Source organism: Megalobrama amblycephala, linkage group LG8 (genome assembly GCF_018812025.1).
Source record: "Megalobrama amblycephala isolate DHTTF-2021 linkage group LG8, ASM1881202v1, whole genome shotgun sequence".
Taxonomy (NCBI): domain Eukaryota; kingdom Metazoa; phylum Chordata; class Actinopteri; order Cypriniformes; family Xenocyprididae; genus Megalobrama; species Megalobrama amblycephala.
This window is the reverse complement of record NC_063051.1, coordinates 19,886,518-19,899,444: the sequence shown is the minus strand read 5'-3', so window position 1 is coordinate 19,899,444 and position 12,927 is coordinate 19,886,518. Positions and strand designations below refer to the sequence as shown.

The window sequence follows — 12,927 nt, the reverse complement described above, 5'->3', positions numbered from 1 at the left end:
CATTTGCAGTAATATGTGCTGTCGACCAAGTATTGAGTGCACAAATGAACATACTTTAAAGAACTTGAACTTTTCTGTTTTGAAAATCCATTTTTTGATTGATCTTAGGAAATATTCTAATATTTTGAGATACTGGATTTTGGACTTTCATGAGCTGTGCTCTCTAATCATCAAAATTTAAAAAAAAAACTTTTGAAATGTTTTACATGTAGGGAATCTAGAATATATGAAAGTTTCATTTTTACAATATATTTCATTTTTTCACGATATTCTAATTATATGACCAGCACCTGTATATACATACAGTATTTAGATGGAAATTTCAACCAATTCTTTAAAAAAAAACACAGAAAAGACAAATACAAAATGCATGTTTTTATTAAGTCAATATTTTATCCATGCATATACTTGTATATACTCAAAAATATAGAATTGGAAATAAATAGTCATTATATTTCAGGATATTAATTCACAACACCTCCCACAAGATACTGTTGCACAGTATACATATATAGATTCATACTTTCTCCAGCCGAGTTATTGATTCGTCATTAAACATATCTCTTCATCACAACTTCTGATGTCTTAATTTTAAGCAGGCACAATGTACAGAGAATACAACTACAGTCCAGTCCAAAATAATGTGCTGCTTAAATGTGTCTGCAGGGGAACTTGACAACTTGTATCTGTAAATCTTTGTTTAATATACAATTTGTAAAATAAGTTGTAAAGAAGTTAATATTGCAGCAGGTTAGAGTATATAGTAAACTTTGACAGTGAATAAATTATAATGGACTGATTATAATGGATTATAATTTGGGAGTTTGCTTTAATTATTTGTTACTGAAGTTATGATATATTGCACACCCTTTTTTTTTCTTCTTTGGGTGAAGAGAACAATAGGACAGAAACCATTCAGATAAATGGTATTTTACCAAAAAAGAATTTATATAATGAAAGCAAGGCTTCTAAATCTTTTTTGAATGCTTGGCTCTCTGTTTAAAGAAAATATGATGGGAGACATACTGGCAACACAACTGTGTGACCGTAAAACTCCTTTCCCTGTTCCACCTGGAAAGGCAAGGAATGGTTCCGTACTGGGCCTGACCCAAAACCCCTCATATAATAGGAAGACACATCAGGTTATACTAAGACAGACTTTGGATACTTCTGGGGAGAATTATTACATAAAAGTGCAATAAAAAATAAATATAACGTGTGTCCGATCACTTCTTTAATAACATTCATAGAGTACTTTTCATTGCCTAACAAAAATATAGTCACATTACCTGAAAATAGAAGGCTAAAACATGTAACAATGTACCATGCCTGCTAAATAGCTACAGTAGCTGTGCTTCAGGACAAATGGGGACCTTCTGGGGAGTTTAGGGAAGCCCACCCTCCATGGCATCTTTGATTGGCGTACAGAAGTACATTTCTCATTGGCCATTTCTCAAACAGAGAATCTGCGAATTACTGGCAAGTGCTGTCTCTCTATTGTTGACTGCTGGCCTGGCCAGCATGTCAGGTTGAGGCAGTAGAAAGATGATTCTGGCAGAGCCAGTTGGACATGAAGACAAGGCCATTGGACTCAGAGCGGAGCTGTAGGATCTGTAACTGTGGCTGGATCAGCACGAGCTTTCAGGAGATCAACAATCTCAGAGTGGGATGCCTTCATGGCTACTGACAAAGCTGTGTGTCCATCCTAGTAGAGGGATAGAGGGAAGGAAATGACATGTAAATGATTTTGAAAGTTGTTTGTGGGTTTTTTTTTTTGTTTTTTTTTAGGATGAGGACACAACCTGCCCACACTGGCATCTGCCTAATGTGTGTAGATCCTACTGTACAAGTGATTGAAGAATTTCAACAGACTTTGATCTGAACAGTTTGATCAAATTATAAAAGATAACTTATGGATCCATCGCAATCCTTACATTGCAGGATTTATGTTAAACTGTTTTTCATAATAAAAATATATACACTGCCATTCATAAGTTTTGGTTTTGAAAGACTTTTTAAACAAAAACAAACAAATAAATAAAAATACAGTAATATTATGAAATATTATTAAATTTTTATATATTTTGAAATGTAATGTATTCCTGTAATGGCAAACCTGAATTTTCAGCATCATTACTCCAGTCTTCAGTGTCACATGATCCTTCAGGAATCATTCTAATGTGCTGATTTGGTGCTCAAGAAACATTTACTATTAATGTTAAAAACAGCTGTGCTGCTTAATATTTTTGTGGAATTTGATAATTTTTAGGCTTCTTTGATGAATAGAAGGTTCAAAAGAATTTTTAAATAGAAATCTTTGTAACGCTATGAATGTATTTACTGCAAATTTAATGTGTTCTTGCTGAATAAAAGTATCTTTAAAAAAATCTTACTGACCCCAAACTTTTCAATGGGAATGTATATTTTTATTATCTTTTATTAAATAATTGACTACCATTAAAGAAAAGAAAAAAACCCTGAAGTAACTAATTTTTACCACTGAGTGGCAGTGTTGCATTTTCTTGAAATGAAGCAAGGACTCAACCCATGGTTTCACATAGCTCTTTTGTGACAGCACTGAGGATCAAAGTTTTCTGTTTTCCCCACAAGTGTTGTTAAAAATCTTTTAAAATTTATTTTAGGTCTTTCATTTTTAAGTGTCACACACTTGTCAAAGCAACTATTTTGCTAACATGCATATGCAAAAATTAAGCAGAGAAATTAAGATTAGTACACTTCACATTTCTAGTTAGGAGTAAAAAATTTAAGTTCCTCTTTTCATGAATAACATGAAAATTTAGTGGCCTCAAATGTTGTTTTTTGTTTGTAGATGTCTTGATTTTAAATGGCAACTCTGAACTGGTGTAAGTTTTAATGTATCAGTGTCTCTCTCACCTTATCTGTGAGTGATATGTCACATTCTGGTCTCTCCAGCAGTATTTTGGCTATCTCAGTATGGCCGTGCTCACAGGCACACATCAGAGCAGTGGAGCCATCCCGGTCCTGTACGTTCACATCAGCGCCGCAGTCCAGAAGAACCTGAACCATCATTGTCCGCCCATGACTAACTGCAAGCATCAGTGCTGTTTGCCCCGACTAGTGGGAAGTAATGAAAAAGAATATTATTTATATAAAACAATCTTTATCATACCCTATAATCAAAGAAATTATGTACTAAATAACTAATTGCAGCACCCATAGAGTATTTGTACAAGCTAAACCAATGAGAATTGGCTGTCTGGTATAACAAATGTCAGTAAGCGTAAACCTACATGAGTATTGAGTAACAGATCGTATGTGTGTTCTTGCAGTACAGATATTGTGATGTCTTGCTGTGTGTACCTGGCTGGCTTGTGCATTGATTTTGCCCATTCTCAGTAGCTGCTGAGCCACCTCCATGTCCTCAGGGCTCTCTGCCGCAGTAAGAGCTGCCAACATTATAGCGGTGTAGCCGGCCTTGTTCTGGTGATCCACCTCACACAGTCCTGATGAACATACAATTAAAGAGAATTTTGGTATATTCAAAGGTTTGAAATTAAAGAGAGAATGAGAAATAGAACTTGAGATTTAACACTCTGGGGTCTGAGGATTGTTGGGGCCCTGAGAAGTTTTGACATGCCCCTGACATTTGTGCTTTTTTCAGTTGTTCATAAACATATTAAAGGTGCCCTAAAATGTTTTTTCACAAGTCTAAGGTGTCGCCTGAATGTGTCTGTGAAGTTTCAGCACAAAATACCCCATAGATTTTTTTAAATACATTTTTTTAACTGCTTATTTTGGGGCATAATTATAAATGCGCCGATTCAGGCTGCTGCCCCTTTAAATCCTCGTGCTCCCCGCCCCCAAGCTCGTGACTGCCTTAAACAGCATAAACAAAGTTCACACAGCTAATATAACCCTCAAAATGGATCTTTACAAAATATTCGTCATGCATGCTGCATGCATACATCGGATCATGTGAGTATAGTATTTATTTGGATGTTTATATTTGATTCTGAGTGAGTTTAAGGCTGTGCTCTGTGGCTAAAGCTAACATTACACACTGTTGGAGAGATTTATAAAGGATGAAGATGTGTTTATGAATCATACAGACTGCAAGTGTTTAAAAATGAAAATAGCGACGGCTCGTCTCCGTGAATACAGTAATAAACGATGGTAACTTTAACCACATGCAAATGTATTGTTAGACAAATATTACTGTAAAGACAATTTACAAATGTCACTAAAAATATCATGTTATCATGGATCATGTCAGTTATTATTGCTCCATCTGCCATTTTTACTATTGTCTTTGCTTGCTTACCTAGTCTGATGATTCAGCTGTGCAGCTCCAGATGTTAATACTGGCTGCCCTTGTGTAATGCCTTGAACATGAGCTGGCATATGCAAATATTGGGGGCGTACATATTAATGATCCCGACTGTTACGTAACAGTCGGTGTTATCTTTTAAACAAATGAGATTTACATAAGAAGGAGGGAACAATGGTGTTTGAGACTCACTGTATGTCATTTCCATTTACTGAACTCTTGTTATTCAACTATGCCAAGGTAAATTCAATTTTCCATTCTATGGCACCTTTAATGACTTTAAAAGTGTCATTACACTGTATTCAGCATAAACTAGGCTACAATAATATGTAAGGAACATGTATGTACATGTTTGTTTTTTTGGAGGAATAATGTTTATGTGTGGTTATTGAAAAAACAAAAAACTGAAGTCCCTGAAATAAGACCAAAAAAAATGTTTCATGATAAAAGATACATTTATTGATACAAACAAATAGGACAAGAGTGGAAACTGCTGCTAGGAATGGAAATCATAATTTATTAATTGAACAATCGGCTTATAATCATGCCTGTTTGGCAGTTGAACAGTAATGTATATATACATATATATGCAAGTCTCTCACCTGTGTCTAGTAACAGCTTGACCACAGAGAAGTTGGAATGGGACACACTGTAGTGCAGTGCCATGTTGCCATTACCATCAGCCAGGTTCACTATATAGCGCAGCAGAGTGGGAGTGTGGAAGCCCACCTCTCTCAGGTAGAGCGTGACTGTATCAGCCTGTGAGTCCTTCTGACTGGACACACGGAACCACTCCTGATATAACACCATCAGAACCTGCCTCTGAGATTCACACAGTCATGGGTCAGCTCACTAAAGTGTAATAAGTCAAATTATAAAGTTACATCTATATTAAAGTATCCTCATTTTTGTGTTAAAGACACAATATGTAATTTTTTGCCACTAGAGGTTGCCTATTCAAAACAAAGGCATAGCTTGATGATGCCAAGATTGAGTGCGGAATCAAGGGAGATGTTGTCTTCACCTCACAGCCGGTGGAAAAGAATTGGGACGGGACTCGGGCAGAAATCATGTTCATCAAAGAGATTATTAACGTTACTGTAGTATGAAGCAGAGCAGGGCCGAGTGCTGTGAGAGCTGAAAGAGGCCGCTTGAGCGATTGCTAATGAGAGACGAGCGTGACGCATGCCTCGAGAGCAGTGGAACTTTTATTATACCACAGTCGCTGTTTCCGCTTCTTCCAGTCAAGCGTATGTGAGGTAATGCAGCATTGTTTATAATATTTGATACATTCGAGTGTGTTGAAAATGATGTTATAATGGCTGCTATGAGACACTTGTTGCAAACTGCAGTAAGCTAGATCGATATTAGAATATCATATTAATAAATGCTGGATGAACATAAAATTAATCACAGAAAATCAAGAAAATTAGATACAAACATGTGTTGAGCTATATAACAATTAGTTTTCTGTCTATAAATGTATCCAAACAGTTGTTTCCTGGTCTAATAAAACATATAATATATTAAAGTGTCTTTGGTGTTTCCATGGTTTCTACAAAATAAAACCGGAAATCGAGGGTAACATGGTTATGATGTCATTGATAGGCGATGCACGGACACGATCCGTGTCCTGGCTAAAATTGCTTATTTCTCTGGATTCAAACATTCTTGGAAACATCTGGGATAATAAAAGTACACAAGTCAAAAAAATATATAACACTGTTCAAGTGGTTTTTGGATATTTTAATCCAAAAATCTTACATATTGTGCCTTTAAATAGAAAAGACTTAGAAATTTTTTTTTAGTATATATCAAAGGTAATGAATCAAGTTTGAATCAAAACATTAATGGCTTACCATGTCTTTATTTGGGGTAGCAACCTCAGCCATGCGATCCTTCAGGAAATGACAAGCAGCCATGAAGTTCTTATCAACTAACTCACTGCAACGACACAGATTGAGCTGTAATTTAAATCAAAGGGGCACATTAAACTCATGAACAACTAGATAGAACATTGTATCTTTTCAGCCTAAGAAAATGTCTAACTGATTTCAGGGAGAGACAAATAGAAGATAATATCTAAAAAAAATTTAAAAAATAAATCATGCATCAGTTTTTCAGGTTCATTCATGTATGTAAAATCATTTTCAAATACAGATTGGCTGCACACCTGAGCCTCACCAGAAATCTGTATTTGATACATATGAAATACAATGCATTTTGGTAATTTGAATCTTGGTAACATTAGTTGAGAGTGACTCATATTGGACTGGCCTCTCAATCAAATTGTTACCAATTTCTGAATGGCTCAAACATCTTCATTACAACTTTTGGCACATGCAGAGTTCTGTCCCTTGAGGAGTATGAATTGTGTTTATATTTCAACATATTTCTGTATATGTTTCAGATCCATGTGTACTGGTGGGCCTACCTAAACTAATGTTCAAAAGTTTGGGGTCAGTTAGATTTGAAAGAAGTTTCTTATGCTCACCTTGCCTGAATTTATTTGCAATGTTATCAGTTGTGCCGCGTAATATTTTCGTGGAAACTGTGAACCTTTTTTTTTCAGGATTCTAAAGAATAGAAAATTCAAAAGAACAGCATTTATTTTAAATAGAAATCTTTAACATTCTAAATGTCTTTACTGTCATGCTTGAGCAATTTAATGTATTCTTGCTGAATAAAAGTAATAAATTCTTTAAAAAAATAAATAAAAAAATCTTGCTGACCCCAAACTTTGACTCTTTCCTAAATTAATGGTCAGAACTATAGTTGCACAAGAATGTCCATTATGTATCTGAGGTGAATTTTATATGTTTTATTTATTTTATATGTTTTATTATTATAAAATTACAACTAAAGCTTGATATAAATGTTTCTATGGAAGCAAATTAATGCCAAATGTTTTTGAAATAAAAAGCTTGTTGAATTGCACTAATTGAAAAAAAATATGCATTACATTAACTGTGCTAGCATTTAGATGCATTGTATTTTTAAGGCTTGCATTTTTATGGGCTGAAATTCAACATGGTCGTATATTTAAGCTATAAATATTTAAATTCAAAACATTTCACACACATTTTCATTATTAAAAATTCAATAATTTATATTCACCTTTTAGATTTCACTTCCAAAATATTAATTCTGTTTAAAAGTACAACCTATAATATTCGACTAGCAATTTTCGGTCCATTTTATTTCGCTTTACAAATTCGCTTCCACAAATTCAGTGGTCTTTTATACCACTGTACTAGTCCATTAAGATGTGTTAAGCGTTTTATATGTCCTGATGACAGGGGAATCCTATGAAGTATGAGGGAATCCCTAGTATTACAACACAGCGCTGCCATATAAAGTTAAGGAAATTAAACAACAGAGAGAAATATGTCTACCTCAGATTTAACGTTTGATCTGTACATCAGCATCGGGGAATAACGTTATAATCTCGCTCACTTTTTGAGAAAGCTGCTTACATGTAGCCTCCACAGGGAAAGTAACCATGAAGACACTGAATTAAACATAAATGCAGCTTTTGTGTCTTTATCAGCTTTTCTGCATTTATACTGTCCCTGATAATCATCACACATTCACTTACCGCTTGCTCTATTTTTGCAAATCCGTTTTTATGAATTAATGATGACTTACTAGCCATTGCTCTGGTCTTCATAAACAGCCGTTAGCGGCACCTTGCTGGTGATGTCGACTAACAGCAGATGGAGATCATGCATCAGCACTCTACTGCTTTTCCTGCAGTTCCCGGATGTGAAATGTTGAATTTTCTGCTGAATTTGAACCACTGAATTTGTTGAAGCGAATTTGTAAAGCGAAATAAAATGGACCGAAAATTGCCAGTCGAATATTATAGGTTTTACAGAATTAATATTTTGGAAGTGAAATCTGAAAGGTGAATATAAATTATTGAATTTTTAATAATGAAAATGTGTGTGAAATATTTTGAATTCAAATATTCACAGCTTAAATATACGACCAAAATACAATGCATCAAAATGCAAGCACAGTTAATGTAATGCATTTTTTTTTTTCAATTTCAATTAGTGCAATTTATAAAAAAAAAAATTGGCATTAATTTACTTCCATATGTATCTTTGTATCTGGTGTGTGATGGTGAATCAGAAATAATTTTGAGAATGTATATAATTATAACATTTCCCTAAAATTGTATATATATATATATATTTTCTAATGAAATAGTTTTTAATTAATCATAAAAGAAAACCACACCTTTTGCTTTCCCCATATGTTCACGTAGCTTTAAATGGTTCAGCCTTTTGTTGTGATGCAGTTCTTTAAGTGGACCAGTCACTGGGCATATTAAACCTGTCACTCAACGCTTGCACCTTCCTGCCAGATGATGGGCAGAACAAAAGGCAGGATTGTGTCCTATTCATAACAGAGGCCCCTGGCTTGGGAAACATGGTCACTGCACACTTTAATGTGTTAAGCCAGCTCATATTATGAGCTTTTCACAACAGATTGAAAAAACTAAAGGGGACTAGCACAAAATAAGAGTCATACTTTCGACATTTTTGTTCCCATGGCAAAGACGCCATTGAATGTATAATATGTATATAACTCCCAAATGACGAATAATCCATAGGGACTTATACAGTAAGAGTTAATTGCAGTTGTAACACCAACCCCCTCTTTTCACCACGGCCCTCCATCTCACCTGACAGGCTGCTCCTCCTGGGGACTCATGGCGGCCTGGCCAGCATCAGGCTCCTTAGAGCCCTCTGCCACCTCTGCCTGAACCCCATCACCTTGCTCCCCAGTAGCAGCAGCCTCCTCCTGGGCCGTTCCACTCTCCTCTCCCTGCTCCACCTCAGGCTCCGAACTATCCACCTCCTCAACCTCGTCCTGATCCTCCTCCCCACTGGAGTCCTCACTGGATGTGGTCTCATAGCTAGACAAACAGATAACTTGAATCAAGGGGGTTCTTTTGACTGTAACCCATTTTGCATTTGCAAACTTTCTATGATCAGGATTTGAAATCAGACAAGACTGTGTTTGGTTACGACAAATACCACCTGACCATATGTGCTTCAAAATATATGATGATAGTAATAATAATGTTTGCATTTTTAATTAGTTCTTTTTGTTAATTTGTTTTTCTTTTATTGTATTTTATCATCCTTTACCATAATGTTTGTAATAATAATAATACTTTGCCATTATATTTTACAGTTTTATTTTCATTTATTGTATTTTATATGTAAGAACCATACATTTTTAAAATGTTCTGGTTTATGTTAAAAAAGGTCTTTAAATCTATGTTTGATTTCGACACAGTCCTTACCGCTAATTGCAAATGAATGTAATTTGTCTGTTGTGAATGGACATGCAAAATCCAAGTGTTTATACAAGCTGTTCAAATGAGAGAGACCTCTGTGCGGTCTGAGGGGTTATTATGTATTGAGCTAGTCTGAAGAATGCTGTTCCTTCATGGATGTTTTCAGATAGGAAAGAGGAATGGCATTCCCACAATTCCTCAAGGACATAGGTGAATGGAGGCCTATAGCTGCAGGTCAGGTGACTATACATTTATTAGGGTGTTGAGCATAAGAGCCTCTATTAAGTACTTCAGATACAAGAGACAAGACGGCCATGCATTGGTTGTTTATTATGCTACTAACATCTTAGTAATCAAGATTTCCAAATGCGATTAATGCAATAGCTTTGTATACGGATTATTAAAAAAAAAAGAACATGCTGGGCAGCCAAAGGCGAAGATTCAGCGGCTTTGATACTGCTATTTGTGCTTGGCTGACAGAGCTAAATAACAGAATGAAATTATATTATGGTGGTTTGGGTCAAAACTGTGTGCAAATTCTAAAATCACCAGCTGTCATCAGACAACAGCAGTGCAGGGGCTTTCTCAGGATAATCACAGTCTATCAGACATAGACACAAGCCAAATCGGCCAACACTCCCACACAGTCTTTTCAAAGAAAATTTCAAAACAGCAATATAAATTAAAGGTTGCGCACTTGATATAATTCATGATATTCAAGATAAAACATGCTATTCCAGCATGTTTTGACATATTGATAAGATAAGGTCCTAACTTGTGTTTTGGTCATCAGTAATGCAAATTAATTAATTTTGAAACCTTCCTGCTCGAGGGTCTAAAGATGACTGTGCAAAATAAGCATTTTAAGTTTCATAGGGATCTTTTTTGCATTCTTTGAGCTCATTGCTCTCTCGCTTAAGTTATATACTTATATTAATATCAATTAATGTAAAACTATAACTGTGTAAGGTATCTAGTGTTACACGTATGCCTTTAACAAGAAAACATCACATGGAACATGAATTTACATTGGGCTAAAAAAAAAAAAAAAAAAAAACACATAGCAGGGACGTGGCCACCTCATTTCAGAGGTCCACCACACACCACTGGTTTACTTACAGTTCTCCAACTTTCAAATACTCTCTCCGGTCTAAAGAAAGAGCTTGGTTTAGCTAATTTAGGCTTATTCCTTCCTGCATACGAAAGGCCAGCTGTTTGCCCAACTCTATCAGGATAATTATCTTATTGTTGATGGCTGGTCAAATACAGCTGAGACAGAACCATCTCTGCTGCCAAGCTTAACAAATCATTCGCTGTACACAGTGACAGGCAGACTGACAAAGACAAAGCAAGGGGGAGAGGGACAGAGAGAGGACTTTGTTTTTCATGTCATCTCACTAGGCCTCACTCATCATGCAACAGATCTCACAGAAAACAATGCCGACACCTCATGGCCCATTTCTAACAGAGCACTGTGATGAAGGATGAAACAGATTAAGGGATGCAAAGAGACAGGCTGGACATCTGATGTCATGGATGTTGATGAAATAAACTTATCCATCATCACTTCACATGAAAACACCAGCAACTGTGATTTTGGGGCAATTGGTAAATGTAAGGCATAACCTTCAATTAGGTCCCCTTTTGACTTTTTGGAGTTTCCTTACTTCACTTAAAATATTATTTTATAACTTCTACACAGATGGCAGGTGATTTTATGAAAAGCATTACAACTGTTTTGCTGCATGCAGATAAATGTGCCAAAAAATGCATGAAATGCACATAAAATAAAACATACCCTCCATTTACGCCAACAAACTTCAAGTTCTTCTTCGCTCCCCCATTGCCCTGCTTGTCAGGACAGTCATTCTTCTTCATGATGGATTTGAGGCCTAATATGGGAGAGATGGTCAGATATGTGAAAACAAAAGCCAGTTCTGCACCTGTTAATCATCTCCAGTAATAACTTAAATCTATGCACTTATTCAGTCCATTTGTCCACATGAAAATAAAGCACAGTATACGAGATAGTACTTTTGAATCTCTTAAAATTCCTTTACCAGAAGTAATATGACCAACAAAATGCTGAACTGTACACTTGCTGTGCTCCACAGAGTGGGTAAGTAAGTTGTACTCATTCATAATGCAGCACACCAAACTGTCAAAACAACTGTTACAGTCACAAAGGAACTGATATTTTAAATGAAATGGACTAAAAAGAGAAAATCATTCTCACCTGCCATAAAAAAAATCTTATCAGTCATTTGTTTGTAAAGGAGATAATACCACAAAGCATTTTTCAGAGATTTGTTCCCTAGTGTTTGATTGTTTCAGAGAAAAGAGGTGAATAACAACTACAGGAGCCAGTGGATGCGATTACAACAAAACACAAGAGATCAAATAGTCTGGAAAGCTTCCGGAAACTATGAAAAAGTCCCACAACACTGTGCATTTCCCAGGACACAACAAGATAAGTCTGAATCAAAAATATCAAGGAAACTATTATTTTAGGAAAAACATGTGACTTTTTTAAATGACCTTAATATAGTATAATATTCAGTAGAACATAATTAGCACAAAGGAAAATAATTAACTGTGGTTGCCAGAATTTATGAGACTGCATAATTTTGCAAGCACTGTGATATGAGCCAGATGCTTTTAAACTGTCAACACAAAATCCTAAATTATCTTGGCGTACAGCTAGCAACTTCATTATGAATGTACAATGCCACTGGGTCTCTGCATTGCAACAGACGAGTTTCTGTGCCATACAGGCATATATAATCAGGCAAAAATATGCATATTTGAATGTCTTATTTCAACTTGACTCATTAGATTATCATCTCTGGCTCTCAAAACCTTCACTTCAAACTCAGTGAGGCCTGTTTCAAACATTGCACATTTAAGCGGTGTGTATTCAGATGTATGGGTCAACTTCTTATGTAGAACAGAATAAACTAGAAGTTTTGCTGGTTTTCAATGTCTAACGTGATGCCATTAATATTTATAGGTATGTGTATGTAAAGTGTGTTTATAGAATGTACATTTTTCATATGTTTGGACAATATTAACCTGTTAGCGTTCCACTGTACCGGCCGCAGTACAAATACCTTTCAAAAGAGACTTTGGGGTCTCTTTTGAAGAGTCTCTTTTGAAAGGTATGTGTACCGCGGCCGGTTCAAATGGTTCAAGAACATCATGCAATTTACACAGGGTATGCCTTTTTTAGGCGTATTAGGCAAATTTTACAGAAATGCTAAGAGGTTAATGTATTGACAGCATCTAAAAAACGTAAAACTTTTTA

General features: G+C 35.6%; 1 protein-coding gene across 5 annotated transcripts in view; it reads right to left on the bottom strand.

The window, feature by feature from the left end:
• Positions 1 to 360: 360 nt before the first annotated feature.
• Positions 361 to 12,927, bottom strand: part of kank4 (KN motif and ankyrin repeat domains 4) — a 57,278-nt gene continuing 44,711 nt past the window's right edge. For 4 of the 5 annotated variants that reach the window (XM_048199947.1, XM_048199945.1, XM_048199946.1 and 1 more), the window contains 8 exons: positions 11,422 to 11,515; positions 9,003 to 9,236; positions 6,804 to 6,885; positions 6,169 to 6,273; positions 4,912 to 5,131; positions 3,343 to 3,485; positions 2,896 to 3,096; positions 361 to 1,705 (listed from right to left, as the gene is read on the bottom strand). In XM_048199947.1, the coding sequence (XP_048055904.1) occupies positions 1,592 to 1,705; positions 2,896 to 3,096; positions 3,343 to 3,485; positions 4,912 to 5,131; positions 6,169 to 6,273; positions 6,804 to 6,885; positions 9,003 to 9,236; positions 11,422 to 11,515 (1,193 nt within the window). In that variant the 3' untranslated portion in view covers positions 361 to 1,591. The remainder of the gene's footprint in view (positions 1,706 to 2,895; positions 3,097 to 3,342; positions 3,486 to 4,911; positions 5,132 to 6,168; positions 6,274 to 6,803; positions 6,886 to 9,002; positions 9,237 to 11,421; positions 11,516 to 12,927) is intronic. The other variant, XM_048199949.1, reaches the window with a different exon arrangement.